The sequence below is a fragment of the Eurosta solidaginis genome, chromosome 3 (genome assembly GCF_040869045.1).
Source record: "Eurosta solidaginis isolate ZX-2024a chromosome 3, ASM4086904v1, whole genome shotgun sequence".
NCBI classification, from domain to species: domain Eukaryota; kingdom Metazoa; phylum Arthropoda; class Insecta; order Diptera; family Tephritidae; genus Eurosta; species Eurosta solidaginis.
The window spans coordinates 69,772,383-69,800,035 of record NC_090321.1 but is presented as its reverse complement, the minus strand read 5'-3'; the positions used below and the strand labels follow the sequence as shown (position 1 = coordinate 69,800,035).

The 27,653-nt window shown below is 34.7% G+C and overlaps 1 protein-coding gene across 5 annotated transcripts in view; it reads left to right on the top strand.

Annotated features, from left to right (window-relative positions):
- LOC137243909 (uncharacterized) overlaps window positions 1-27,653 on the top strand; it is a 489,952-nt gene that overhangs the window by 220,598 nt on the left and 241,701 nt on the right. The window contains exon 1 of one of the 5 annotated variants that reach the window (XM_067772228.1): window positions 12,743-13,029. The exons of 2 other annotated variants lie outside the window; for them this stretch is intronic. Coding sequence is in view for 2 of the 3 variants with exons in the window: in XM_067772222.1 (XP_067628323.1) it covers window positions 14,775-14,875 (101 nt within the window). In the remaining variant the exon portion in view is untranslated. Of the gene's footprint in view, window positions 1-12,742; window positions 13,263-14,742; window positions 14,876-27,653 lie in introns of those variants that run through there. 2 more of the 5 variants (XM_067772224.1, XM_067772222.1) reach the window with 2 other exon arrangements.

Below are 27,653 nucleotides of genomic sequence, written 5' to 3'. Positions count from 1 at the left end.
TTGTCCAACCCCATCCACCAATTCGCATATCCATGCCAGCTTTTACTTCAGATCCGCAAAATGGTATTGTTTGTACTGTATCACTCCAGTAAAACCATTGACGCAATATCATTAAAGCTATATTCATATCTTTTGTTACGGGATTATAATCACATGGAACATATACATTAGTCACACTGCTAGTTTGTGCAGTTGAGGGTATATCACATAAATCCGTTACACCAGCTGCAACAATTAATTCGCTCTCTTGTAAATTTACTAAATTTGCCACACAACTCGCAGCTGTAACCACCTTCCCCAAAGTGACCAATGAGCCGACGCAATGATTTTTGTTCCTATAGCGTATTGATACCAAATGTGGCGCTAATTCTATGGGCCAAGGAAGTCCCTCTACAATGCGAAATTCCGAACTCGTATGAGTCGAAATGCAGCTAAATATCAACAACACGAGAGCGAAGTAATGGCGTAAATTCATTTTATTTTGAGACTATTTCCACCACTTTTTAAGTATAAACTACACAGATCTCAATTTTGTGGGCGCTATTTATACATAAATGGGTCGTGTGAATAAAAAATAAGCAAAAACATTTCCTTCTAGATTTCAGGAATTTGAACAATAGTCAATAGTTTAACCCTCCGATAGATTGTGGCGTCTGGCCAGACGAGAAGGCTTTATTTTCGTGAAAAACTTTACTGCTACCCACCCGATCATGAAAAGCTTTAGTGATTTTTTAAGTTTAGAGGCGGTCTTTATAATAGTTCCGAAATCGATATTTTTATACTCAGTGGGCTTTGGACATAACGGTTAACGGTTGGCTGTACAGGTATAAAGGAAACGAGATAGATATAGACAGACTTCCATATATCAAAATCATCAGTATCGAAAAAAATATTTGATTGAGCCATGTCCGTCCGTCCGTCCGTTAGCACGATAACTTGAGTAAATATTGAGATATCGTCATCAAATTTGGTACACTAGCTTACCTGGACCCAGAATAGATTGGTATTGAAAATGAGCGAAGTCGTATGATAACCACGCCCACTTTTTATATATATAAAATTTTGGAAAACACAAAAACCTCATAATTTAGTAAATAATACACCTAGAATGTTAAAATTTTACATGTGGACTGATATTGAGACTCTTGATAAAAATTTTGAAAAATTTTTTAAAATGGGCGTGGCACCGTCCACTTGTGATAAAATCAATTTTACAAATATTATTAATCATAAATCAAAAATCGTTAAACCTATCGTAACAAAATTTGGCAGAGAGGTTGCCTTTACTACAAGGAATGCTTTGAAGAAAAATTAACGAAATCGGTTAAGGACCACGCCCACTTTTATATAAAAGCTTTTTAAAATGGTATTTCATTTCCCAAGTGGATTTATAACAACAAATAGGAAAAACTTCAAATTAAAAAAATGGGCGTGGCACCGCCCCTTTATGACTAAGAAATTTTAAAATTTAAAATTTTTAAATCGAAGAAAAATTAACACATCGTAATGAAATTGTGTACTCACATTTTCCTTATAGCAGAAAATATTTCTAGTAAAAATGGGCGGGATCGGTTAAAGAAGACGGCAACTTAGATATAAAACAGGTTTAAAAGGGTCGTAGGCTGGAATAATAAGCTATAACTTAGCAAAAAATAGTTTTGTATCAAAGATATTTCACTTGTCAAGTTTTATTGTAAGAGGAAATGGGGAGACATTTTTTTAAACGGGCGGTGCCACGTATTATGTAGAAAAGTAATTTATCTGAAATGGAATGTACAATTGAAGTTTACGCTGAGTATATAATGTTCGGTTACACCCAAACTTAGACACCTTTACTTGTTTTCTTTTTATTTTATCTGTTGTTTTGTACCAAAGTTGATTATGTCACATTTTAGCGTTGCCGTCTGGCTAGACGAACATAGGCTATAAGACCTCATAGATCGATTATCATTTCAAAATTTATCAATAAAAACTCAAAAGTATCACAGTGTGCGAAGAGTTTTCTTCAAAATCTAAATAAAAATTTAAATATTTGTGGATAAAGTTCAAAGTGTAAAATTTCGTCTAGCCAGACGACAACGCTAGGATGTGTTGAATTTATTCACCGCTAATCGGAGGGTTAAGTTAAAGCAATTTATACAAAGGGATGTTTTTCCTCGAACTAATTAAAATTTCAATAGCCCTAATGATGCAAAATACAAAATATTTACACAGCTTTTTAAAATAACATTTATATAGAAATTTCTTATTATATTAGCTTTATGTTTTAATGAAAAGAACAAAGCGTAAACTTAATTAGTTTTATTTGTTTCCAAACTGAAATTTTGTTCGCACGCATTTAAACGCCTAATTAAAATTTCAATGGCCTTAATGATGAACAAGTAAGGAAGGCTAATTTCGGGAGTAACCGAACATTACATACTCAGCTGAGAGCTTTGGAGACAAAATAAGGGAAAATCACCATGTAGAAAAATGAACCTAGGGTAACCCTGGAATGTGTTTGTATGACATGGGTATCAAATGGAAGGTGGTAATGAGTATTTTAAAAGGGAGTGATCCTTAGTTCTATAGGTGGACGCCTTTTCGAGATATCGCCATAAAGGTGGACCAGGGGTGACTCTAGAATTTGTTTGTACGGGTGCCCCCCTTGAATTCGGAAAGCAAAAATTCAGAAACACATTCTTTCAGAAAGCGTTTGTGAGAACCCTTTTTTCAGAAAGAAAAATTCAGAGGTCAAAACACTGAAGTCAAATCTCAGAAGTTTAATTTCGGAAGTCAAATTTCAGAAGTCAAATTGCAGAAGGCAAAGTTCAGAAGTCAAAATTCATAAAGTAATCAGACGACAGAAAAACCATTAAACTTTTCTCAAAATTCAAAACGTTTAATTATTTGGAAGGAATTATGTATAAAGAAAATTAGTGCAATCAAAAATTTTGAATTGTGTGCAATAGCAAGCATGTAATTAATTGATTTTTTTCACGTTTATCCTTTTCAAATCAATTTACAATTTGTGTTGTTATATCGGCCTACTGATTTGTAAGATCGCGGGTTCGAATTGAGCTGAAGGCCTAACAATAATTATTTTATTATTACTATTGTTATGATACATTTTTTCTTAATTCAAAAAATTTTAAATAAGAATAGAAGAAATAAAAAAATTTAGACAACTGCCAAAGCTCGTTGTATAGATCCATTTCGGGAATTGCTAAATTCCTTCATCGGCAACGTTTAGGCGTCGCTGCTATAAATATTCAGCTATCACAGCGGTTTTTTGTTTGTCTTCATTCTTTCTACTTCTACCAGAGAAAATTTTAAGATGGAAATGTTGCAGGGACAAAAATAGTGTGAATCAAGCTTCACAAAATTCTAGTAGGTCACATTCACCACTTACAACAACAGAATTTGTTAAACTACCACTGTCTGCATTTATTATTTAACAATTTTTTGTACACTTTAATTCAGCTATGTGTTCATAATTTAAATTTTTACACTCTAAAACTACATTCAGTGTATTTTGTGTGCTTAAATTATGTTAAAATTGTGTTTTTGGTGTAGTGGAAGTGACGTACTAAAATTTTGTGAAGCCCCGCTGCTTTCCACTGAAGTTCACGCATGCAACATCTCTATCTTAAAATTATCTCTGCTTCTACCCCGTTTCTTGCCAATTGATATCCACAGCACTGCGACAGCTGGATGTGAAAATTGGACTTGTCTTATGGCAATGATGCCATAGTGTCATATTTATTGACACTTTTTCTTCGTGCTTTGGGATGTATTAACAATTTTTGTTGTTTCAATTAAGAAAAAAGGTATCACAACAATAATAATGACAAAATAATTATTGTTGAGCCTTGAGCTCGATTCGAACCCGCGATTTTTTGAATTTACAGTATTAAAAAACGAAGTCTTTATATTTTTTCCTGCGTTCCCGATATGGCTCGCCTCCATCTGTAAATTGCTGCAGTTTTGTTTGTATTCTTGCCTGTTCGTTTTTTATTTTATTTATAAAATATGTTAGGGTGTGTCCCAAAGGCACATCGAATGACGTTGTGCCAACTTTCGATGGAATTATTTATACATATTCCATAAATCGGTTGAATATAACGCCTTCTTTCGACGTTGCTGTGTTCCAGGCTGAAAAAAATTTCAGAAGTCAAAATTCAGAAAGTAATCAGACAGCAAAAACACATTAAATTGAGCACAAAATTTAATAATTTTTTGCTGTCTTATTACTTTCTGAATTTTGACTTCTGAAATTTGACTTCCGAATTTCGACTTTTGAAATTTGATTTCTGGATTTTTGTTTCTGAGTTTTGACTTCTGAATTTTGGCTTTCTGAAAAAAGGGTTTTGGCTAATGTTTTCTGAAAAAATGTGTTTCTAAATTTCTGTTTTCTGAAATAATGGGGGGAACCGTTTGTACGGTATGGGTATCAAATTAAAGGTATTAATAAGGGTTTTACAAGGGAGTGGTGGTAGTTGTATATGTGAATGCGTTTTCGAGATATCGACCAAAATGTGGACCAGGGTGACCCAGAACATCATCTGTCGGGTACCGCCAATTTATTTATATATGTAATACCACGAATAGTATTCCTGCCATTATTCCAAGGGCCTCTGATTTCGCCTGCAGAACTTTTTCATTTTCTTCTAACTAAATGGTAGGTGTCACACCCATTTTACAAAGTTTTTTTCTAAAGTTATATTTTGCGTCAATAAACCAATCCAATTACCATGTTTCATTACTTTTTTCATATTTGGTATAGAGTTAAGGCATTTTTTCAATTTTCGTAATTTTCGATATCGAAAAAGTGGGCGTGGTCGTAGTCGGATTTCGGCCATTTTTTATAACAAGATAAAGGGAGTTCAGATAAGTACGTGAAGTAAGTTTAGTATATCGATTTTTGCTCAAGTTATCGTGTTAAAAGCCGAGCCGAAGGACAGACGACCGACTGTGTATAAAAACTGGGCGTGGCTTCAACCGATTTCGCCCATTTTCACAGAAAACAGTTATCGTCATAGAATCTATGCCCCTACCAAATTTCACAAAGATTGGTAAATTTTTGTTCGATTTATGGCATTAAAAGTATTATGGACAAATTAAATGAAAAAGGGTGGAGCCACGCCCATTTTGAAATTTTCTTTTATTTATGTATTTTGTTGCACCATATCATTACTGGAGTTGAATGTTGACATAATTTACTTATATACTGTAAAGATATTAAATTTTTTGTTCAAATTTGACTTAAACATTTTTTTTTAAGTGGGCGTGTTCGTATTCCGATTTTGGTAATTTTTTTAGCACACATATAGTAATAGGAGTAACGTTCCTGCCAAATTACAGCTTGCAAAACTTTGAAATAACCTTCTTTTAAAAGTGGGCGGTGTCACGCCCGTTGTCCGAAATTTTACTAACTTTCTATTGTGCATCATAAGGTCAACCCACCTACCAAGTTTCATTACTTTAGCCGTCTTTGGTAATGAATTATCGCACTTTTTCGGTTTTTCGAAATTTTCGATATCGATAAAGTGGGCCTGTTTATGATCCGATTTCGTTTATTTCAAATAGCGATCTGAGATGAGTGCCCAGTAACTTACATACCAAATTTCATCAATATACCTCAAAATTTACTGAAGTTATCGTGTTTACGGGCGGAGGGACGGACGGACGGACGGTCGGACATGGCTAAATGAATTTCTTTTTTCGCCCAGATCATTGTTATATATAGAAGTCTATATCTATCTCGATTAGTTTATGCCGTTACGGATTACCGTTTAGCGAACAAAATTAATATACTCTGTGAGCTCTGCTCAGCTGAGTATAATGATCTGGGCGAAAAAAGAAATTCATTTAGCCATGTCCGTCCGTCCGTCCGTCCGTCCCTCCGCCCGTAAACACGATAACTTCAGTAAATTTTGAGGTATATTGATGAAATTCTCTGTCTGTCCGTAAATACGATAACTTGAGTAAATTTTGAGGTATCTTAATGAAATTTGGTATGTAAGTTACTGGGCACTCATCTCAGATCGCTATTTGAAATAAACGAAATCGGATCATAAACAGGCCCACTTTTTCGATATCGAAAATTTCGAAAAACCGAAAAAGTGCGATAATTCATTACCAAAGACGGCTAAAGCGATGAAACTTGGTAGGTGGGTTGACCTTATGACGCAGAATATAAAATTAGTAATATTTGAGACAGTGGGCGTGGCACCGCCAACTTTTAAAAGAAGTTAATTTAAAAGTTTTGCAAGCTGTGATTTGGCAGCTGAGTATGTAATGTTCGGTTACATCCGAACTTAGCCTTCCTTATTTGTTATTCGTTGAACTGTGGTTAGCACCATTCTTAGTTTGCGTTTTGGTCGCCAGTAGAATTCCCTCGATGCATTACGGGTTGTACCGTTCATGATTATGAACCAGGCAGGTATAATGAGGACAACAAAGGCCTCTTGTTCGTCAAGACTCTAACGATCCATGAAAATCTCAAATAGACTTAATGTGTACATAGTGTTACCATAATTTTGCTAGAGGACCAAATTAAAATCTCCATCAAAAACCACGACCTATAACTCCGCCCTACGCTACAAGCCTTGGTAACTGATGTATAGAGTGTGCTTCAATTGTGGAGTGAGCACTTCTGCTCAATGCTGGCTAGCAGCGATAGAGAACACGAACCCAATACCCCAAAAGCGTAGTGTAACTATCCGTAAAACACAGATTAGAATATAAGTGCGCTCTGCGTAATTCACAAGTAACCCTATCCCGCAAACAGCGCTAATTACCGTGAAATTAGCCTGTTTAATATCGCGTATAAGGTTGAATTAAGCGTCCTGTGTGAACGACTGAAGCCCAAAGTCAACGAACTGATTGAACCATATCAGGTTTTCAGACCTCGTAAGCCTTTTATCGACTAGGTCCACACGAAGCGCTAGATCCTGGAGAATATACACGATAAAAGAATCGACTCACTCCCACTACTTTTTTGTCCACTTCAAAACACTCTTTGATAGGTCGAAAAAAGTAGCTTCGTCGCTGCTATATCTATGTAAAGTTAATGAAGCTCGGATATATGACGTTGATCAACACCACCAGCTCCATAATGATTGGGAAGAACCTCTCCGAGCCATTCGAAACCAAACTAGACTTCAGACAAGGCAGTATAACCTTAAAAAACGTGCCGTGAATTCTGTCTTGACTGCATTATATAAAGGGAATAAAAATGGATCTTGCAGTAAATGAGGACAAGGCGAAGTACTTTCTGCCGTTCAATAAAAAATCTGAGAGTTCGCGCATTGCTAGCTTCGTCACTGTTGACGGAGAGAAAACTTCTATGGAAGATTTATGGTCATGTCCATGTTGCCAATGGCGAGTACATGGGAAGATATAGTGATGAACGGATATATTAAAATAGTGCAGCGGATTAAAGTCCAAATTACGCTCCGGCCAAGAAAGTATTTCAACTGACACCGCAGATTGAAAGCAGAAAGGTGAGGCACCTATTGAGTTGGGAGAGGCAGGTGGGGGGAAGATTTGACATCTCCTGGTGCTCTCAATTGGCGTCGTTTGTGGTGAAAAAGGTAGGACCAAAATTGCTTAGGCGACTAAGCGCCAATTAACGATGATGAGATCTTATAGCTCTGTCAGTCATAACAGCACAGGACATAACAGGAAAGGAAAGAAGAAAAGGGAAGAAGCTCAAACCTGGAACCAAAAATGAAACAGGAACAGAGCCCAAAATGTTGTTGTTGTGTTTACAATGCTTCGCCTACAATGAAACTAGCAGTTTCAACAAGGGTGAACCGAACCTGGATCCGGACTCCAACCTACGTAACTCGGAGTCGGAACCGAACTCAAGGACAAAACTGTACAGCATGTTATCAATTTGTAATTGAAGTTTTCACGGTTTCTTATCGATGATATGTTCGTTTTTTGTGCATAGGTGAGTTATAGACAATGTATATGTTTTATATCGAATTTTTATTAATTTGATATCCATTGTGTATTAAGCGCCAAATACACGACACGAACATTTCCGCGAACATTCCCGTTATGTCATGTTTCTGCGACCTTTTCTGTCGTGTATGTTGGTGTTTGCCAGTTCGCGCAAATGTTCGCCAAAAATTAAAATATTTTAATTTTTGGCGAACATTTGCGCGAACTGTTCGTGCGTGTATGGCGAAATAGCTCATAATCGTAGTAATTTCTGAACGGAACAGACGTGCGCGGAAAAGTAAAATGGACAATAAAAAATTTCTGAGTGAATTTATTGAAATGTATAAATTTTTTTTACCCTTAATTGCCACAGCGAGCAATATTGCTGCAGCACAATTGTTGTCCGTATTCATCGCTGTCTGAAAGAGAACAAATGTTCGGCCAAAAGTTCGTATGGTGTATGGCCAAAGCAGCGAACAAGATTGCGGAATGTTCGCGGAAATGTTCGTGTCGTGTATTGGCCGCTTAAGGCACGGATTTTTCATCGGTATGTTACAAAAAAGTTATCGATTTATTATCGAAAAATTATCGATTATTTATAAAAAATGTATATATGTAATCAAAAAGCTTTATCGGCAGCTTATCAATTTATTATGAAACCGATACCGATAAAATTTCACTACAAAAGCAATGATACATGTATAACCCAGTTATAAAAAGACAATAAGGATCCTACATATAAGATGCCTATCACGAACCGCCGTTAACATACCGATAGTTCCACGATAATAATTCGTTGTCGATAATAAGCCGATAATAAGATCATAACATTTCTGTATCGGCTTTTACTGATAAGAAGCCGAAGAAGCTCTTCTCAGAAAGGCAGAAATAATTTGATTTTGGAAAAGTTGCCTATGTTGTAGTTTAACTTCAACTCCTGGGCAAGCTCTATTTAACTTAGACATAGTAAACTAAACATCAGCTTTTTGACGTATACGTCAATGTTTAAATGATTTTGGGGCGATATAATAAGACATCGCATGGCAGTGTTTTTAGAGGCCTGCAGTTTCTCCAATCTGCTTCATTTAAGCTCGGCGACCATATCAGAGACTCATAGTATAAAACAAGCGAGCCTTCAGTTGGTTACTCATAATTCAGCTAGAAACTAAGTATTTAAGCCTGCAATTTTCATAGCTACAAGACTCCAGACGCATTAGCCTCACCACTTTCATGCTGAAGGTACTGAAAAGGCTTTTATATAGCCACATAAGGCCGGTGCTAAATGGGCCCAAGCTTTCTATGCACAACACGCGTACATGAAGGGAACTCTAACCAAAACTGTCTAATCGAAAGGTCCTAACACTAGAAACAATATACTGTGGCAACTTTTCTGAATATAGAAGGAGACTTTAGGAATATGGAAATCAGCGCGATTACCAACAAAACCATTTTGGAAATACGATGGTAAAATCTAGCTGGGGTTCGGTAACAATTACCCGCCTCGTAGAGCTGCCGTGGTCTTTGCGAGAACCATAGCGATATCTTCTCGTTGTGGAGAGAAAAGCAATATACCACAGTGAAACAGAAGCGAATATGCTGCTGCAGCACTAGTCGAGCAGCAGTACTGCAGGAAAGTGGACAAGGGAGCTAATTCCCGAACTAAATGGAGAGGACAACTTCTGTGTGACTAAATTTTTTATCGGGCACGGTAGCTTCCGCAAATACTTCCAAATTAATGTACACGACGTACGCCACACCTTCTACGAACTCAAACCCTTCGCCCAACAACGAAGGAGGGTAGAAAAGAAGCTTGGCAACCTATCCTCTAATAACTTGACCTAACGTAGTAGCTGGGATATGGTCAGGAGATATGCGAAGCATATACTTTTCAGGAGATGGATGCCTAGCCAATTAGAAGCTTCATGTCTTTGACAGCCCGAAAAAAGTAGCCTGTTCGCTGCTATATCTGTATTTAAGGGCCCTGCAAAGTTAATAAGGCTCTGCCAAATGACGTTGAGCAACACCATCAGCTCCAACCTTGGGGGAGTGTCTTTGCCATCAATACAACAACAACAACAACAACCAGCTCCATAAGAATTGGGAAAGACATAGCTCGGAGAGGTCGAAACCAAAAAGGCCTCAGACAATGCGACTCCCTTTTGTGTGATCTAACCGGATGCTAGACAAACCTAACTGTGATGGCACAATCCAGTATAAAAGCTCGCAATTGATGAGGTTTGGTGATGATGTTGATATTATTGGCCTTATCAAACGTGCCGTGGGTTCTGTTAGTCCTCTCTCGACAAACAAAAATTACGCCCTACAAGTCGCTCATCATACCTAACCTGATGAATGGCTCGGAATCATTTACGGTGTTGAGAAAAGATGGTCTGGCTTTTGGAGTGTTAGAGAGAATACTTCTATGGAAAAGTTATGATCATGCCCATGTTGCCTACGGCGAGTACTGTGGAAGATGTAATAATGAGCTGTGTGGGCTTTACGAAGAAATGAAAATAATGCAGCGGATAAAAGCCCACAGGATGCTCTGTCCCGCAAAGTATTTCAGCGAAACCGGGAAGAGCTGACCTCCCATGTTGCTCCCAATTGGCGTCAGTTGTCGGGGAAAAGGTATAACTTGAGTGGCTTGTTATGAAACGTCTAAAATTGCTTAGGCGGTTAAGCGCCATTTAACGATGATGAGATCTCATAGCTTTGTCAGCCCTATTAGCTGGAGTGTTAGTCCGACAAGCGCAGGGCATGTACACAAAAAGCACTCTATCGTTTCGTACTGCAACCCGCACGTTCTACATCATCAGTCACTGCAAGGCCTGACTTTAAAGCATATCACGCTAAAAGGCAGTGCCCATAATAAAACTTGATTCACCTCTTTTAAGTGATAGGATTACCTTAATTAGTCTAATGTCGCAAACTCCGAAGTTTGAATCTAATTGCGAGTACTTAGTACTTTGGTTCCCTTTTCATAAAGGTTTGAAAAACCCTGCAACACACAATAAAATCGACAACGTATCATGATCAAGTGACGCATTTTCAAGGAAGTAATCAACAGCTGCTATATCCCAACAAACACTGAAAACAAAAATTTCAAATGTTTGAGAAAAACATTAATCTCAGTTTGATATTCGACATTATTAATCATTTGAAGCTAAATATTCTCTCAACTTTTTCTCAAACGTTGTTCTTCAACTTATACTTGCATTTCGTTCCATTCTGGTTGAAAACCATCGATATCATGGAATATTTTCGTTAAAGTACATAATAATGCCCATGAAACCCAAAAATAAAATAAAACATAGTACAACATGCTTTTTTTACATCAATGCTATCGATAGTGCCTGTGATAATTCGTCGATCTCTAATTTGCAAACTTTAGCTGTAAATGTAAACAAGCGATTTTATTGAGTGAAGTTGGACATAAAGTGAAAAAATAAGGAAGTATTTATACATTTTAATAATATTAAGTGATACTGTACTACATTATGCATAAATCTAAACGAGTTAAAAGTGAACTGGGGCAAATAATTAATTTGCTTACTGAAAGTGGCACAACAGTGGATTCCATTTCGTTCCACTTTATTCTCGTTTGAGAAAAAGTTGAGAATCCAAAAATTCTCTATTTGAAAATAAAGAAAAATTCCATATTAAAAATGTAGTACAGTATCACTTAATATTATTAAAATGTATAAATACTTCCTTATTTTTTCACTTTATGTCCAACTTCACTCAATAAAATCGCTTGTTTACATTTACAGCTAAAGTTTGCAAATTAGAGATCGACGAATTATCAACGGCACTATCGATAGCATTGATGTAAAATAAGCATGTTGTGCTATGTTCTATTTTATTTGTGGGCTTCATGAACACTTATAATGTAATTTAAAATTGGCGCAAAAAGTATTCACATTATTATTAACGACAATATTCCATGATATCGATGGTTTTCAACCAGAATGGAACGAAATGCAAGTATATTTCAAACCATTCTCAAGTTGAAGAACAACGTTTGAGAAAAAGTTGAGAAAATATTTTGTTTTAAATGATAAATAATGTTGAATATCAAACTGAAAATCAATGTTTTTCTCAAACATTTGAGATTTTTGTTTTCAGTGTTTGTTGCGATGGTTCAATTTACCGACATATACCCAAGACAAAAACTGATTGAAGAGTAAAGATGTTGCATGCGCAAACTTCAGTGGAAAGCAGCGGAGCTTCACAAAATTCTAGTAGGTCACTTCCACCACACCAAAAACTTTAACACAACTTTACCATAATTTAAGCACACAAAATACCTGATTGTAGTTTTAGAGTGTAAAAATGTAAATTCTGAACACATAGCTGAATTAAAAGTGTACAAATAATTGTTAAATAATAAATACAGACAGTGGTAGTTTAACAAATTCTGCTCTGGTAGGTGGTGAATGTGACCTACCATAGGTTTTGTGAAGCTTGCTTCACACTATTATTCGTCTCTGCAACATCTTTATTCTCAATGAGTCTTTGCAGATGGACAGAGCGTAGTTGACTCTCCACTTTACTGTGAGACGTACTTGCTTGTGGGCAAACACAAATACAAAATCAAACAAAAAACACCAACAAAATGAAAAGTGTTCCCAGTATTTTCAGTTTATTTTATTTTTAACCCCTAACCTTTTAAAAGCTTTTTGAAACGACAGCAAGTGAGAGAGAGCGCATTCATAAAAGCTCAACAGCAACAAAACGCTGCAGCAAAAGATAGCAAGGATACAAATTTTTCTATTGTAAATGGCGATGCTGACACAGCTGCCAATTCAGTTGCTCGCGACAAATGAAAGGAAGCAAAAGGAAGTGCAATTTAGCGCGGAGTTTTCGTTAAGTTGAGTGTTGAAAATTTTTAAGTTTTGTTGTTGTGGGATTAAGCAAAGATGGGCAGAAAAACTACTAAAGGATACATTATAAAACAACAAGAGTAGTGGAAAGTGGAGCAAACAAGAGGAAAGTGAAAGAGAAAAAAATTTAGGAAGAAAAATAAACAAACACACCTAAAGCTATAGGTGAAAGCAACAACAGAAATCAACGGTGCAGTAAAAGTGCAAATAAAAAGTAAGAGAGTAAACAAAAAATATGCAAATTAATTGAGTTAGAGAAAATTTTTAAAAAGTGCATGAAATTAAGAAAAGATAAATCAGTGAATGCATAATTAAGTAAAAAATTGTATTTATAAAAAATATTTCAAAAAAGTTTCACAGTGTAATTGGCGACGCAAAAGTTGATAATAGAGAGAAAAAGTGAAGCGAGCAGACGAGTCAGTAGGTGGCAATCGAGCAACCTATGGAGTGAGTATATATGAATGAATGGCTGTCTGAGTGACAGCGTGTAGGAGTAACAATGAGAGGAAAGCATAGTAGATGCTTTTGAACCGAAGTCAAGAATTTGTCAGATTTAATTAAGATTTTTCTAAGAATGCTGAATAGAACGAAAGAAATTCAAGGGGGTATCTAGTGCAGCCCTTTTAAGGGGTTGCCAACGTAATATGTACCACGGTTGAAAATTTTGGTTTAAATTTTAAACTTTTTGGTCTATATATATCACCAACACTTTTAGTTTTAAATCAGACATCGGCAAATAGTGGCACACTTGTGCACACTCAATTCACACGTATTCATATTCTTTTTAGTTAAGTTGTCGCTGAGCATTTGGCGCAGTAACATCGATTGTGTTCGTCGCTCGCAATGTTGAGGAATGTTATTAGCAAACATCAAGCAAAGATCGTTTGTTAGTTTTTTCAATGCGCACAAGCGCAAAATATAATGTTGACCAACCCTTTTGCGCAAATACAATGGCCCGTAATCATAGTCGAAATGAAATATATTTTTTATTGGTGTATAGTCCACATAAACACTATTTTATCTTTAAAAAAGTATTTTAAATTTAAAATGACATGAGCCCGATTTTAATTTTTTTTTTGAATAGGTTTCAAGTTGGTGGTCTGCTGTCAAGAGTTGCGAGAAATTAAACAATTTGCTATTTAAACGCGACGAACTTAAATGGAAGTGAAAAAAGGCTTCCCCGACAAACAAATATACGTCAGGAGGTAATTTATTATACCTATGGCTGGATTCTGTAATTCAGTCTCATCTCAGGTCTCTAAATTTGAGATGTTCCTTTACGCCCCGATTCTGAGCGTTACCGGTAAAAAAGTACCCATAACATTATGTAACCGAATATCGTTAGCAGTTCGTTTATCCGCAAATCTGGCCCAAGTGGTAACGCTGTCATCACCGAAAAACCCACCAGTGTCTGTGGAGAAATTTGAAAGGTAGTTTTCTTCGCTTTCACAGTTGCCACTTTCGTCCATTTGGACCAAAAATGGTCTTGGTCCGCTGGTCCCTTTTTTTCAATTTTGGTCCTCTTTAGGCAGTAGCCACGATTTGTACTTTTCTTTCTTTTTCACTCAGGTATAAATTCACAATATTGCCCAAACATTCGCCACACTTTCATTAGCCCCCATATAATTTTTAATTTATTTCAATGAAACTCTCACCATAAAAAATTGCTCAGTCAATAAAATGTAACAGAACAATAACATTTCACTTAGGATATAATTTATGCCAGGCATTAAAAAGAAAAGTGTTGTCAAACACATTGTCGCTAATTGTTGATGAAATAACCGACTAATCAAAAAAACTCTTGTTTAATAATAATATTAATAACGGCTAGATATTTCGATCGGCTATACAACACTATGTAAAATATATCAAAATAAAAATTTCTTCTCGCTTAACATAGCTTATGGCGAGCACTCTGCCGTGAGCCTAACACTTTCCAAACTTATACAAGGAAATTCTATGCATTACTTCTCGTTTGGCACGTTGATATTTAAATCTTTCTCACCCAGCTCAATGATTTCAAGGAATTCCAGGACTATTGTGGTGTTAAGCCACGCAAGGTAATTAAAAACTAAGTATCATGGCACAAGAAATATTTTAACTCGAAGAGAAAAGGAAGCAAATGCAAAAGATATTTGATTTTGGAAGAAACGTTTTGTATAAAATTATTCCCGTAGGTGCTAGCAGAACCCCTGAGGCTTGGGATCAAAACACACTTACTGAATCTAGGCTCTGATATGAAGTTTAAACGTTAACGGAAAAAGTAAGCATCTATAAAAATAGCACTAACAAAATTGTTTAGTTTCATTTATGATTTACTGAGTTTTCCACATACATAGTTCGGTAACACCAAAACGCAAATTTTGAACGGTTTCTTACTAAAACCTAACTGCACTATACATTTTATTTCATTTTAATCAACAACATGATGCTAGAACCAAGAGCTTTGTGACCAAAACTAGGTTCACAACGTTTGGTTGGTGAAAGACAAAGGGTTATCCTATGTCAAAATATAGTACCATTTTTGTGCATGCACATATATTTGTTTGTTCGGCTTGAATTAAAGGAAAGTCTTCACTATGTTTAGTAAAATTTTATATGGAAACATCCTAAAATTTTTTATTTTATACTAATAAAATAAAACAAAAATTTGGTCTTTTTTCGATGAATTTTGGTCTCAAAATGAAATGTCTCACCTATAGATACGAGGTTAACGAATAAACGGGATGGTATGTATATGCATATTATGTATGGTAAATTTCTACATAGGTATATTGTAATTTATTCTGTAAAAGTATATAATGTAAACAAATATGGTTTTTGTTATTGATATTAGAGAAAAATTGTAAAGTTTACAAACGGCGATAGTTACTAGGACATGTTTCTGAATTTCTTTTCTTCATCAGCTAGCTTTTCGGGAGCTGAGCATTGAACTCGAATCTCCAACATTCATATCAGTGCAAAGGCAAAAAATGCCTTTAGCTACTGAGCCATATGAATGTCCCGTTGCTCGCTGTACAATTGTACAATGGCGAAGCCTGCTCTAAAGTATTGGTGTAAAGCAATATGAGCAAAGCTCGCTAATTAAATACATGTAAACAAATATGTATACTTAGCAAGAGGCAACACTTTTTACTATTATCTTTACTTATTTGCGCTTACAATTCTTTATTTTTCAGTTTTGTCTTTTTCTAAACAACAGCTGTTGTGTGGTTATTTCGATGTAACCACCTACTTTTGTGGGTAAAAAATTATCCGGCTACTTTCGCGGGTAGAATACCAAAAGTTTGTAAAAGTTGCCACATGATTTCGTTGCCGTGGTGAAACTAGAATCAGGGCGCTAGAGACAATTTTTGTGACTTCAAATGATTTCGGTATTCAGTAAACGAAAGTCGCAAAAAAAATTCACCATGTCAACGAAATTCACCAAAAAGACAATTTTCTCATACATTTAACAAATAATATAGCATTGTATTTTGTCAACATAAAGCTGGAGTAATTGGTGCTTTATCGGTAACCGTATCGGTAACCTTTTAACAGCTGATTCGACCAACCTTATGAGAATCAATGCAATCGACTACACTGGACCACGAATTTCAACTTTTTCTCTTTACCAGAAACCCCGTTATGAAATTCGTATGTAAAACCACCACCTGATCTCGAAAATTGAGCTCATTTTTGATTCTATGGTACCGTTTTTGAGATATTTGCAATTTACCGTTATTCGAAAAAACCAAAAAGATGGCTCCCTTTAATTACGTATATCCCACGAAGGTGTTAATCAATTGCAAAATGGAACACAGAATCGGAAAGACGATAAAATTTGCTATAAATGCATCATACATTGTTTTTTGCTCAACCAGATAGTTTTCGAGATATTAGCTTATCATTTCAAATCTAAGTTTTTTTTTATAAAAAAATATGAAAAAAATTACTTTTTGCGAGGGCAGAATTCCAAAACCACAACTTTTTTTCCAAATATTTTTTATTTACGTAAAGCTCTGTTTAATTAGAAAAAAGATAAGCTATCATCGAAGAAAATCGATGCAAAACTACGTAAGTTATAAGCGATCAAATAAAAATACCCAGGTTGCGCAATTTCAACGTATACTTCAAAACGTATGTATGGTATAAAGAAGAGTGAAATATCTAGCTATGCTCTGTTTCTATTTAGTTAAAAGTTCAATTTATGAATGAAATTACCCATATTTTTAACTTTTTTTTTTAAATTTATTTATGTTTGTACTATATTCTAACAATCTTTACCTTAATTTTATTTTACTATGTAGTCGAAATAATTATGTGTTCGACTTTGACGCTTATTCAGTTTAGAATCGGTTTCTCTTATGAGAAACCAGCAGTAATCACCCATCATTGCGACGTCCCAGAATCCTTGATATCGATTTTCAATTAATTTCATTTGCTGATGAAACCTTTCGCCATGTTCGTCGCCAAGATTTGCCGGACAAAAGCTCAAATGTGAGTGCAGAAAGTGAATTTTTAACGACATATTTACGCCTGGAAAGAAAATATTAGTTAGGTAAACAAGTTATAGAATTTTGGGAAATTAATTTTAATAGGCCTTTAATATTTACCCATTTTCGCATAATTATTGATTAAGTCATTCACTATCTGCTCGTAGTTAGGGCTTTTGTGTCTACCGAGAAAAGAAGCAACGACCTTTTCAAAGGAGTCCCACGCTGCTGCCTCAACTGATGAGAGTAGTCCTTTGAATTGATTATTGTTGATCAACTTTTTTATTTGTGGTCCGACAAAAATACCTTCTTTTATCTTGGCTTGAGAAATATCTGGAAAATTGTTTTCAAATAGCCGAATGCTTCGCCTTCTTTGTCCAAAGCCTTAACAAAGTTTTTAGTGAGCTTGATGTGTAAGGGTGGAAGTATGATTTTGAGGGGTGTATTTGATGTTATCCACACCAACGGTAAACTCGACTCTTTCCGGCCAATCCTTTCTGACGTAGTGGTCCTTACGAGCTCGGCTATCCTACTTGCAGAGGAAGCAGCAGTGCTTGGTGTAGCCATTTTGTAGACCGCATAGCATTGCAACGACTTTGAGATCAGAACATATTTTCCAATAATGCTCTTCATATTTGATAAACTTGAGTAGTTTTTGCATTTCCTCGTAGGATTCCTTTGTATTTACTGCATGTGCGATCGGGATAGAAGGCTTTTTGTTACCAATATGCAATAATACAGCCTTCAAACTCAGTTTATTGCTGTCTATGAACAATCGCCACTCTTTTGAATCATATATTTGACCAAACTCTTTGAATAAACCAGGAATGTCGTTGCAGTAGCATATACTGTCTTTCTTGGTATAGTGTTTGGAAAATGGTTCGTGACGAGTTCTACAATATATCACCTTAACATCGGATGACACAAATTTAAATTGTTGCATACGAGAAGTGTGGATCTCGGCCTTTTCCTTGGATAGTTCCAAATCTCTTACCCAATGTGCTTGTGATAGAACGTTTCTCTCGTTTCCCATGCGAAATTCAGTACAACTTGATTCCCCGCACTCAGATATTACTGTTGACAATGGAACTGGATCCGCAACTGCCGTTGAATGTAGTACTGGTAATGTCACTGTAGGTACGCTGGCATAGGTTACTCTTCTTGATCCTCCAACGCCAAGTACTTTTGTTTGACAAATATAACACTGTATTGAATGGCAAGTAGGTTCTCTCCATATCATTGGTGTATCAAATTTTATTTGTTGTCCTGATTCAGACTGAATCAATTCTACTCGACACGATGTACACAAAGTGTTCGGTGTCCATGGTTTTTCAGCATTTTTAGGCTCAGCCAAAATACTTGGAGTATAGAGTTTTGATATGATCTGAGAAAACTCGTCGTCGCCTTATGATAGTATATTGGCCACACATGAAACAGAACATATCTGGATCGATATTACACTCAAATTCTCGCGTCCTTTTACTCATTTTATTTTTTTTTTAATAAATCACGGTTTTGTAATTTGACTTATGAAGTGAACTATCTCCGGCGAGCCTTGCAGATGTTATGAAGTTTAAAGGAGCATTAACTCATATTTATACTCAGAACAAGACTAAAATTGAAAAAATTAAACCTTACCTAGACAGAAAGGTTCCTTTTTATACGAAGTCGGGAAAAGAAAATACTACCTGCTTTAGATATAGGCTTTAAAAATTTTCTGTGTCTAATAATTTTGAAAATCTACCGGCATACTTACCCATAAGTGACGGAAATACATGTTTATAACTACATGCCTACAGCAGGTTTCGAACCCAACCACTCTTCCTTTCGATGCAACCACTCTACCTACTATAAAACAATTCGAGTATTAAAAGTACTATTTGATTTATTTAAAGAAAAAGTATTATCATTGCTATGGTGTTATTCGTTTATACGGATAATATCCCATTTGCACTTTATACCTTTTATATATGTATGTATACATACATTGAAGTTGCGCAACCTGGGTATTTTTATTTGATCGCTTATAACTTACGCAGTTTTACATCGATTTTCTTCACTGGTAGCTTATCTTTTTTCTAATTAAACGGAGCTTTATGTAGAGAAAAAATATCTGGAAAAAAAGTTGTGGTTTTGGAATGCTGCCCTCGCAAAGAGTAATTTTTTTCATATTTTTTCATAAAAAAAAACAAAAATCTGAATTTATGAGCTAATATCTCGAAAACTATATGGTTGAGCAAAAAAGAATGTATGACGCATCTTTCCGATTCTGTAAACTTATTTGCAATTGCTTGACCCGTTCGTGAGATATACGTATTTAAATGGAGCCATCTTTTTGGTTTTTTCGAATAACGGTAAATTGCAAATATCTCAAAAACGGTACCATAGAATCAAAAATGAACTTGATTTTCGAAATCAGGGGGTGGTTTTACATACGAATTTCATAACGGCGTCTCTGGTAAATTTTGTCCGTCGACCAGTGTTATTGGTGCCGCTAAGGTCGTAACCGTATCGTAGCCAACCAATTGGTTTTTGGTTTACCGTCGTAACGATAAACAGCTGATAACGATAGGGATACGACTACAGCGATACGACATACGGCACCAATGCCTCCAGCTTTACGTTGAGTGGTATTGCGGCTGAGCTTGCGAAGACGCCGTTCATAATTTGTATAGAAAATCCGTGTGTAGGTTCGAATCTCAGCGCCACCACATAGAGTTCTATGTGTTTTTTTTTTTAAGTATTTTCTGTTTTAAAATTTTTTCTACGCTTATTTTAATTTGAGGAATAAAACAACATATTTAAAGCGTTTTTCGCAAATATTTCTTATTTCCGACTTCTAGTTATTGAATTACATTACAGAATTTTTATATTCAATTTTGCTGGCATTTCCTATTGAGTATTCTATTCCCTTTTATCACCCTCTTAGTCTATGTCATGATCAACTTGAGTTCAATGATTTTCTAATATAAAAGGGACTTGCACTTTGCAGGTCCATGTATAATGGCTCGACATTCTAGGTCACTTCTTTCCTATGGAAAACTATACTAAACTCCCTTTATTTATGCTGACTTTCCGAAGACAAACCTAAATTTGATTTAACCTGATTACCATTGAATGTCCTGCATATTTATTAGTATCGAGCTTAGAGATATCCCTATTCGGTTTCGGGTCTATTAAATTAAACGGCTTTAACGGTTAGAGCCACTTAACATTTAAGGTTTGCATCATTTTGGCCGTCACATCTGTCTTAATGTAAACAACTTATCTTTACAACATTCTTTCAAACTATATAAACTATTCAACATGAATAAATACGAGTGTATGAGTGTATAGCCTTGTTGCTTCCTTTGCTTTAAGGAGCCCAAATCCGCTTTAACTAGTTATTCGTTTATGATGCGAGTTTTAAATAATTTTTTAAGAACAAAATTAAGTAAATTTTCTTTAAATAAGTAAGTTCATATTCAATTAAAAGATTGTGCACTAAATTTTAAATTGAAACTGTGTTAAATATGTCTATAGCTATCATCCGGTGGCAATATCCTGAGCCAGATAAATAATTTTGCATGTAAATACAACAACAAGGATTTGAGCCAGATAAATCCAGATAGAAGTCTGGTTCAATTTGTGAGCCAGATAATTTGTTAATTACTTCTTTTTAGGTTGGCAACGCGGCCTTTAATATACCTACTTTTTCAAAAATAGATGTCGCTACTTAGCCTTTGGCCGTATGAGTTAAATCAAAAACAGCGGCGACATCTGCCTATCACATTTCACGTCTGCGAAAATTTCACGACATCTGCTTCTCAAGTCTCTCAATGATCCAGAGCATTCCCGTGAGAATTGAGTGAGCCGGAGCTGTAAAGCTCACTGAAAGACGGCATATGGCAGATCAAAATTTTAAATCCCATTTTTAATAAAGGGCCAAATACACGACACGAACATTTCCGCGAACATTCCGCAATCTTGTTCGCAGCTTTGGCCATACACCATACGAACTTTTGGCCGAACATACGAAATTTTTTATTGTCCATTTTACTTTTCCGCGCACGTCTGTTCCGTTCAGAAATTACTACGATTATGAGCTATTTCGCCATACACGCACGAACAGTTCGCGCAAATGTTCGCCAAAAATTAAAATATTTTGATTTTTGGCGAACATTTGCGCGAACTGGCAAACACCACCATACACGACAGAAAAGGTCGCAGAAACATGACATAACGGGAATGTTCGCGGAAATGTTCGTGTTGTATATTTGACGCTTTAGGCAAGATTTTAATTAAAGAGTATTTTAGTCAGCGACTATGATTACGGACCAATGTATTTAACTGAATAATCCTTTTGCTTGCCATTGTGCGCATTAAAAATATAATAACAAACGATCTTGTCTTGTTGCTTGCTAATAAACGAATGTACTACACAAACACATCTTCATTTCCAATTCGCCGATGCCTGTTTAAATGCAGACTTATGAAACGAGCTCATATGGTTGTTTTGAATTGAAATTTTTATACCTTTCATGAAAATGAAATGGTATATTAATTTCGTCACGAAACCGAAAATTGTAAGTCCTTAAAAGAAAATAGATAGACCCACCATTAAGTATACCGAAATAATCAGGTTGAAGAGCTGAGTTGATTTAGCCATGTCCGTCTGTCCGTCTGTCCGTTTGTCTGTTTGTATGTAAACTAGTCCCTCAATTTTTGAGATATCTTGATAAAATTTGGTGAGCGGGTGTATTTGGGTGTCCGATTAGACATTTGTCGGAACCGACCGGATCGGACCACTATAGCATATATCCTCCATACAACCGATTTTTCAGAAAAAGAGGATTTTTGTAATATCTTACCAAATTTAACAGATTGAAGCTTCAAACTTCACCATATACTTTCGTATATTACACATATTGTTGCCTGAAAAAATTGATGAGATCGGTCGTATATATAGTATATATCCCCCACAACCGATTGTTCAGATAAGCAACTTTTCGTAATTACTGCCCCATTTTAAGAGCTAGAGGCTTCAAATTTCAACGAGTGCTTAGGTATATAGCATGTATTATTGTCTGAAAAAATCATAAAGATCGGTGGTATATATAGTATATATATGGTGGTATATATAGTATATATATATAGTATATATATATATATATTTGGCAAATTTTAGCCACATTTTAACAGCTAGAAGCTTCAAATTTCACCGAATACTTACGAATATAGCATATATTGTTGTCTGAAAAAATCGTAGAGATCGGTGGTATATATAGTATATATCTCATACAACCGATTGTTCAGTTAAGAAACTTTGCGCAATTTCTACCCCATTTTAACAGCTAGAAGCTTCAAATTTCACAAAATGCTTACGGATATAGCATATATTGTTGTCTGAAAAAATTATAGAGATCGGTTGTATATATAGTATATATCTCATACAACCGATTGTTCAGATAAGAAACTTTTCGCAATTTCTACACCATTTTAACAGCTATAAGCTTCAAATTTCACCGATTGCTTAGGTATATAGCATATATTGTTGTCTGAAAAAATCATAGAGATCGGTTGTATATATAGTATATATCTCATACAACCGGTTGTTCAGATAAGAAACTTTTCGCAATTTCTACCCCATTTTAACAGCTAGAAGTTTCAAATTTCACCGATTGCTTACGTATATAGCATATATTGTTGTCTGAAAAAATCATAGAGATCGGTTGTATATATAGTATATATCTCATACAACCGATTGTTCAGATAAGAAACTTTTCGCAATTTCTACCCCATTTTAACAGCTATAAGTTTCAAATTTCACCGATTGCTTACGTATATAGCATATATTGTTGTCTGAAAAAATCATAGAGATCGGTTATATATATAGTATATATCTCATACAACCGATTGTTCAGATAAGAAACTTTTCGCAATTTCTACACCATTTTTAGAAACTTCAAATTTCACCAAATGCTTACGTATATAGCATATATTGTTGTCTGAAAAAATCATAGAGATCGGTGGAATATATAATATATATCTCATACAACCGATTGTTCAGATAAGAAACTTTGCGCAATTTCTGCCCCGTTTTAACAGCTAGAAGCTTCAACTTTCACCAAATGCTTACGTGTATAGATTATATTGTTGTCTGAAAAAATCATTGAGATCGATGGTATATATAGTATATATCTCATACAACCGATTGTTCAGATAAGAAACTTTTCGCAATTTCTACCCCATTTTAACAGCTAGAAGCTTCAAATTTCACCAAATGCTTACGTATATAGCATATATTGTTGTCTGAAAAAATCATAGAGATCGGTGGTATATATAGTATATATCTCATACAACCGATTGTTCAGATAAGAAACTTTGCGCAATTTCTGCCCCGTTTTAACAGCTAGAAGCTTCAACTTTCACCAAATGCTTACGTGTATAGATTATATTGTTGTCTGAAAAAATCATTGAGATCGATGGTATATATAGTATATATCTCATACAACCGATTGTTCAGATAAGAAACTTTTCGCAATTTCTACCCCATTTTAACAGCTAGAAGCTTCAAATTTCACCAAATACTTACGTATATAGCATATATTGTTGTCTGAAAAAATCATAGAGATCGGTGATATATATAGTATATATCTCATACAACCGATTGTTCAGATAAGAAACTTTGCGCAATTTCTGCCCCGTTTTAACAGCTAGAAGCTTCAAATTTCACAAAATGCTTACGGATATAGCATATATTATTGTCTGAAAAAATCATAGAGATCGGTGGTATATATATTATATACTTCATTCAAACTGTCATTTTTGCCCCTTTTTTACGGCTAGAAGCTTCAAAATTCATCAAATTTCATCAAATAGTTACGTTTACGTCATATATTTTTGAAATACGTGATTCGTAGTCATAGTTTTTACATGCAGACCACAAAAAACGTGAAGCTTTGCATCCTCACACAGATTACCTACCTATTTTTTATTTTATATTTATCTTAAAAATCGTTTAGATATGTTCAAATTTCACTAAATGCTTACGTGTATAGATTATATTGTTGTCTGAAAAAATCATTGAGATCGATGGTATATATAGTATATATCTCATACAACCGATTGTTCAGATAAGAAACTTTTCGCAATTTCTACCCCATTTTAACATCTAGAAGCTTCAAATTCCACCAAGTGCTTACGTATATCGCATATATTGTTGTCTGAAAAAATCATAGAGATCGGTGGTATATATAGTATATATCTCATACAAACGATTATTCAAATAAGAAACTTTGCGCAATTTCTGCCCCGTTTTAACAGCTAAAAGCTTCAAATTTCACAAAATGCTTACGGATATAGCATATATTGTTGTCTGAAAAATTATAGAGATCGGTGTTATATATATTATACACTTCATACAAACTGTCATTTTTGCCCCTTTTTTACGGCTATAAGCTTCAAAATTCATCAAATTTCATCAAATTGTTACGTTTACGTCATATATTTTTGAAATACGTGATTCGTAGTCATAGTTTTTACATGCAGACCACAAAAAACGTGAAGCTTTGCATCCTCACACAGATTACCTACCTATTTTTTATTTTATATTTATCTTAAAAATCGTTTAGATATGTTCAAATTTCACTAAATGCTTACGTGTATAGCATATATTTTTGTCTGAGAAAATCATAGATACCGGTGGTATATATAGTATATATCCCATACAACCGATTGTTTAGAAAAGAAAATTTGCGCAATTTCTTCCCCATTTTAACAGCTAGAAGCTTCAACTTTCACCAAATGCTTACGTGTATAGATTATATTGTTGTCTGAAAAAATCATTGAGATCGATGGTATATATAGTATATATCTCATACAACCGATTGTTCAGATAAGAAACTTTTCGCAATTTCTACCCCATTTTAACAGCTAGAAGCTTCAAATTTCACCAAATACTTACGTATATAGCATATATTGTTGTCTGAAAAAATCATAGAGATCGGTGGTATATGTAGTATATATCTCATACAACCGATTGTTCAGATAAGAAACTTTGCGCAATTTCTGCCCCGTTTTAACAGCTAGAAGCTTCAAATTTCACAAAATGCTTACGGATATAGCATATATTGTTGTCTGAAAAAATTATAGAGATCGGTGGTATATATATTATACACTTCATTCAAACTCTCATTTTTGCCCCTTTTTTACGGCTAGAAGCTTCAAAATTCATCAAATTTCATCAAATAGTTACGTTTACGTCATATATTTTTGAAATACGTGATTCGTAGTCATAGTTTTTACATGCAGACCACAAAAAACGTGAAGCTTTGCATGCTCACACAGATTACCTACCTATTTTTTATTTTATATTTATCTTAAAAATCGTTTAGATATGTTCAAATTTCACTAAATGCTTACGTGTATAGCATATATTTTTGTCTGAGAAAATCATAGATACCGGTGGTATATATAGTATATATCCCATACAACCGATTGTTTAGATAAGAAAATTTGCGCAATTTCTTCCCCATTTTAACAGCTAGAAGCTTCAAATTTCACCAAATGCTTACGTGTATAGATTATATTGTTGTCTGAAAAAATCATTGAGATCGATGGTATATATAGTATATATCTCATACAACCGATTGTTCAGATAAGAAACTTTTCGCAATTTCTACCCCATTTTAACAGCTAGAAGCTTCAAATTTCACCAAATACTTACGTATATAGCATATATTGTTGTCTGAAAAAATCATAGAGATCGGTGGTATATATAGTATATATCTCATACAACCGATTGTTCAGATAAGAAACTTTGCGCAATTTCTGCCCCGTTTTAACAGCTAGAAGCTTCAAATTTCACAAAATGCTTACGGATATAGCATATATTATTGTCTGAAAAAATCATAGAGATCGGTGGTATATATATTATATACTTCATTCAAACTGTCATTTTTGCCCCTTTTTTACGGCAAGAAGCTTCAAAATTCATCAAATTTCATCAAATAGTTACGTTTACGTCATATATTTTTGAAATACGTGATTCGTAGTCATAGTTTTTACATGCAGACCACAAAAAACGTGAAGCTTTGCATCCTCACACAGATTACCTACCTATTTTTTATTTTATATTTATCTTAAAAATCGTTTAGATATGTTCAAATTTCACTAAATGCTTACGTGTATAGATTATATTGTTGTCTGAAAAAATCATTGAGATCGATGGTATATATAGTATATATCTCATACAACCGATTGTTCAGATAAGAAACTTTTCGCAATTTCTACCCCATTTTAACATCTAGAAGCTTCAAATTCCACCAAGTGCTTACGTATATCGCATATATTGTTGTCTGAAAAAATCATAGAGATCGGTGGTATATATAGTATATATCTCATACAAACGATTATTCAAATAAGAAACTTTGCGCAATTTCTGCCCCGTTTTAACAGCTAAAAGCTTCAAATTTCACAAAATGCTTACGGATATAGCATATATTGTTGTCTGAAAAATTATAGAGATCGGTGTTATATATATTATACACTTCATACAAACTGTCATTTTTGCCCCTTTTTTACGGCTATAAGCTTCAAAATTCATCAAATTTCATCAAATTGTTACGTTTACGTCATATATTTTTGAAATACGTGATTCGTAGTCATAGTTTTTACATGCAGACCACAAAAAACGTGAAGCTTTGCATCCTCACACAGATTACCTACCTATTTTTTATTTTATATTTATCTTAAAAATCGTTTAGATATGTTCAAATTTCACTAAATGCTTACGTGTATAGCATATATTTTTGTCTGAGAAAATCATAGATACCGGTGGTATATATAGTATATATCCCATACAACCGATTGTTTAGAAAAGAAAATTTGCGCAATTTCTTCCCCATTTTAACAGCTAGAAGCTTCAACTTTCACCAAATGCTTACGTGTATAGATTATATTGTTGTCTGAAAAAATCATTGAGATCGATGGTATATATAGTATATATCTCATACAACCGATTGTTCAGATAAGAAACTTTTCGCAATTTCTACCCCATTTTAACAGCTAGAAGCTTCAAATTTCACCAAATGCTTACGTATATAGCATATATTGTTGTCTGAAAAAATCATAGAGATCGGTGGTATATGTAGTATATATCTCATACAACCGATTGTTCAGATAAGAAACTTTGCGCAATTTCTGCCCCGTTTTAACAGCTAGAAGCTTCAAATTTCACAAAATGCTTACGGATATAGCATATATTGTTGTCTGAAAAAATTATAGAGATCGGTGGTATATATATTATACACTTCATTCAAACTCTCATTTTTGCCCCTTTTTTACGGCTAGAAGCTTCAAAATTCATCAAATTTCATCAAAT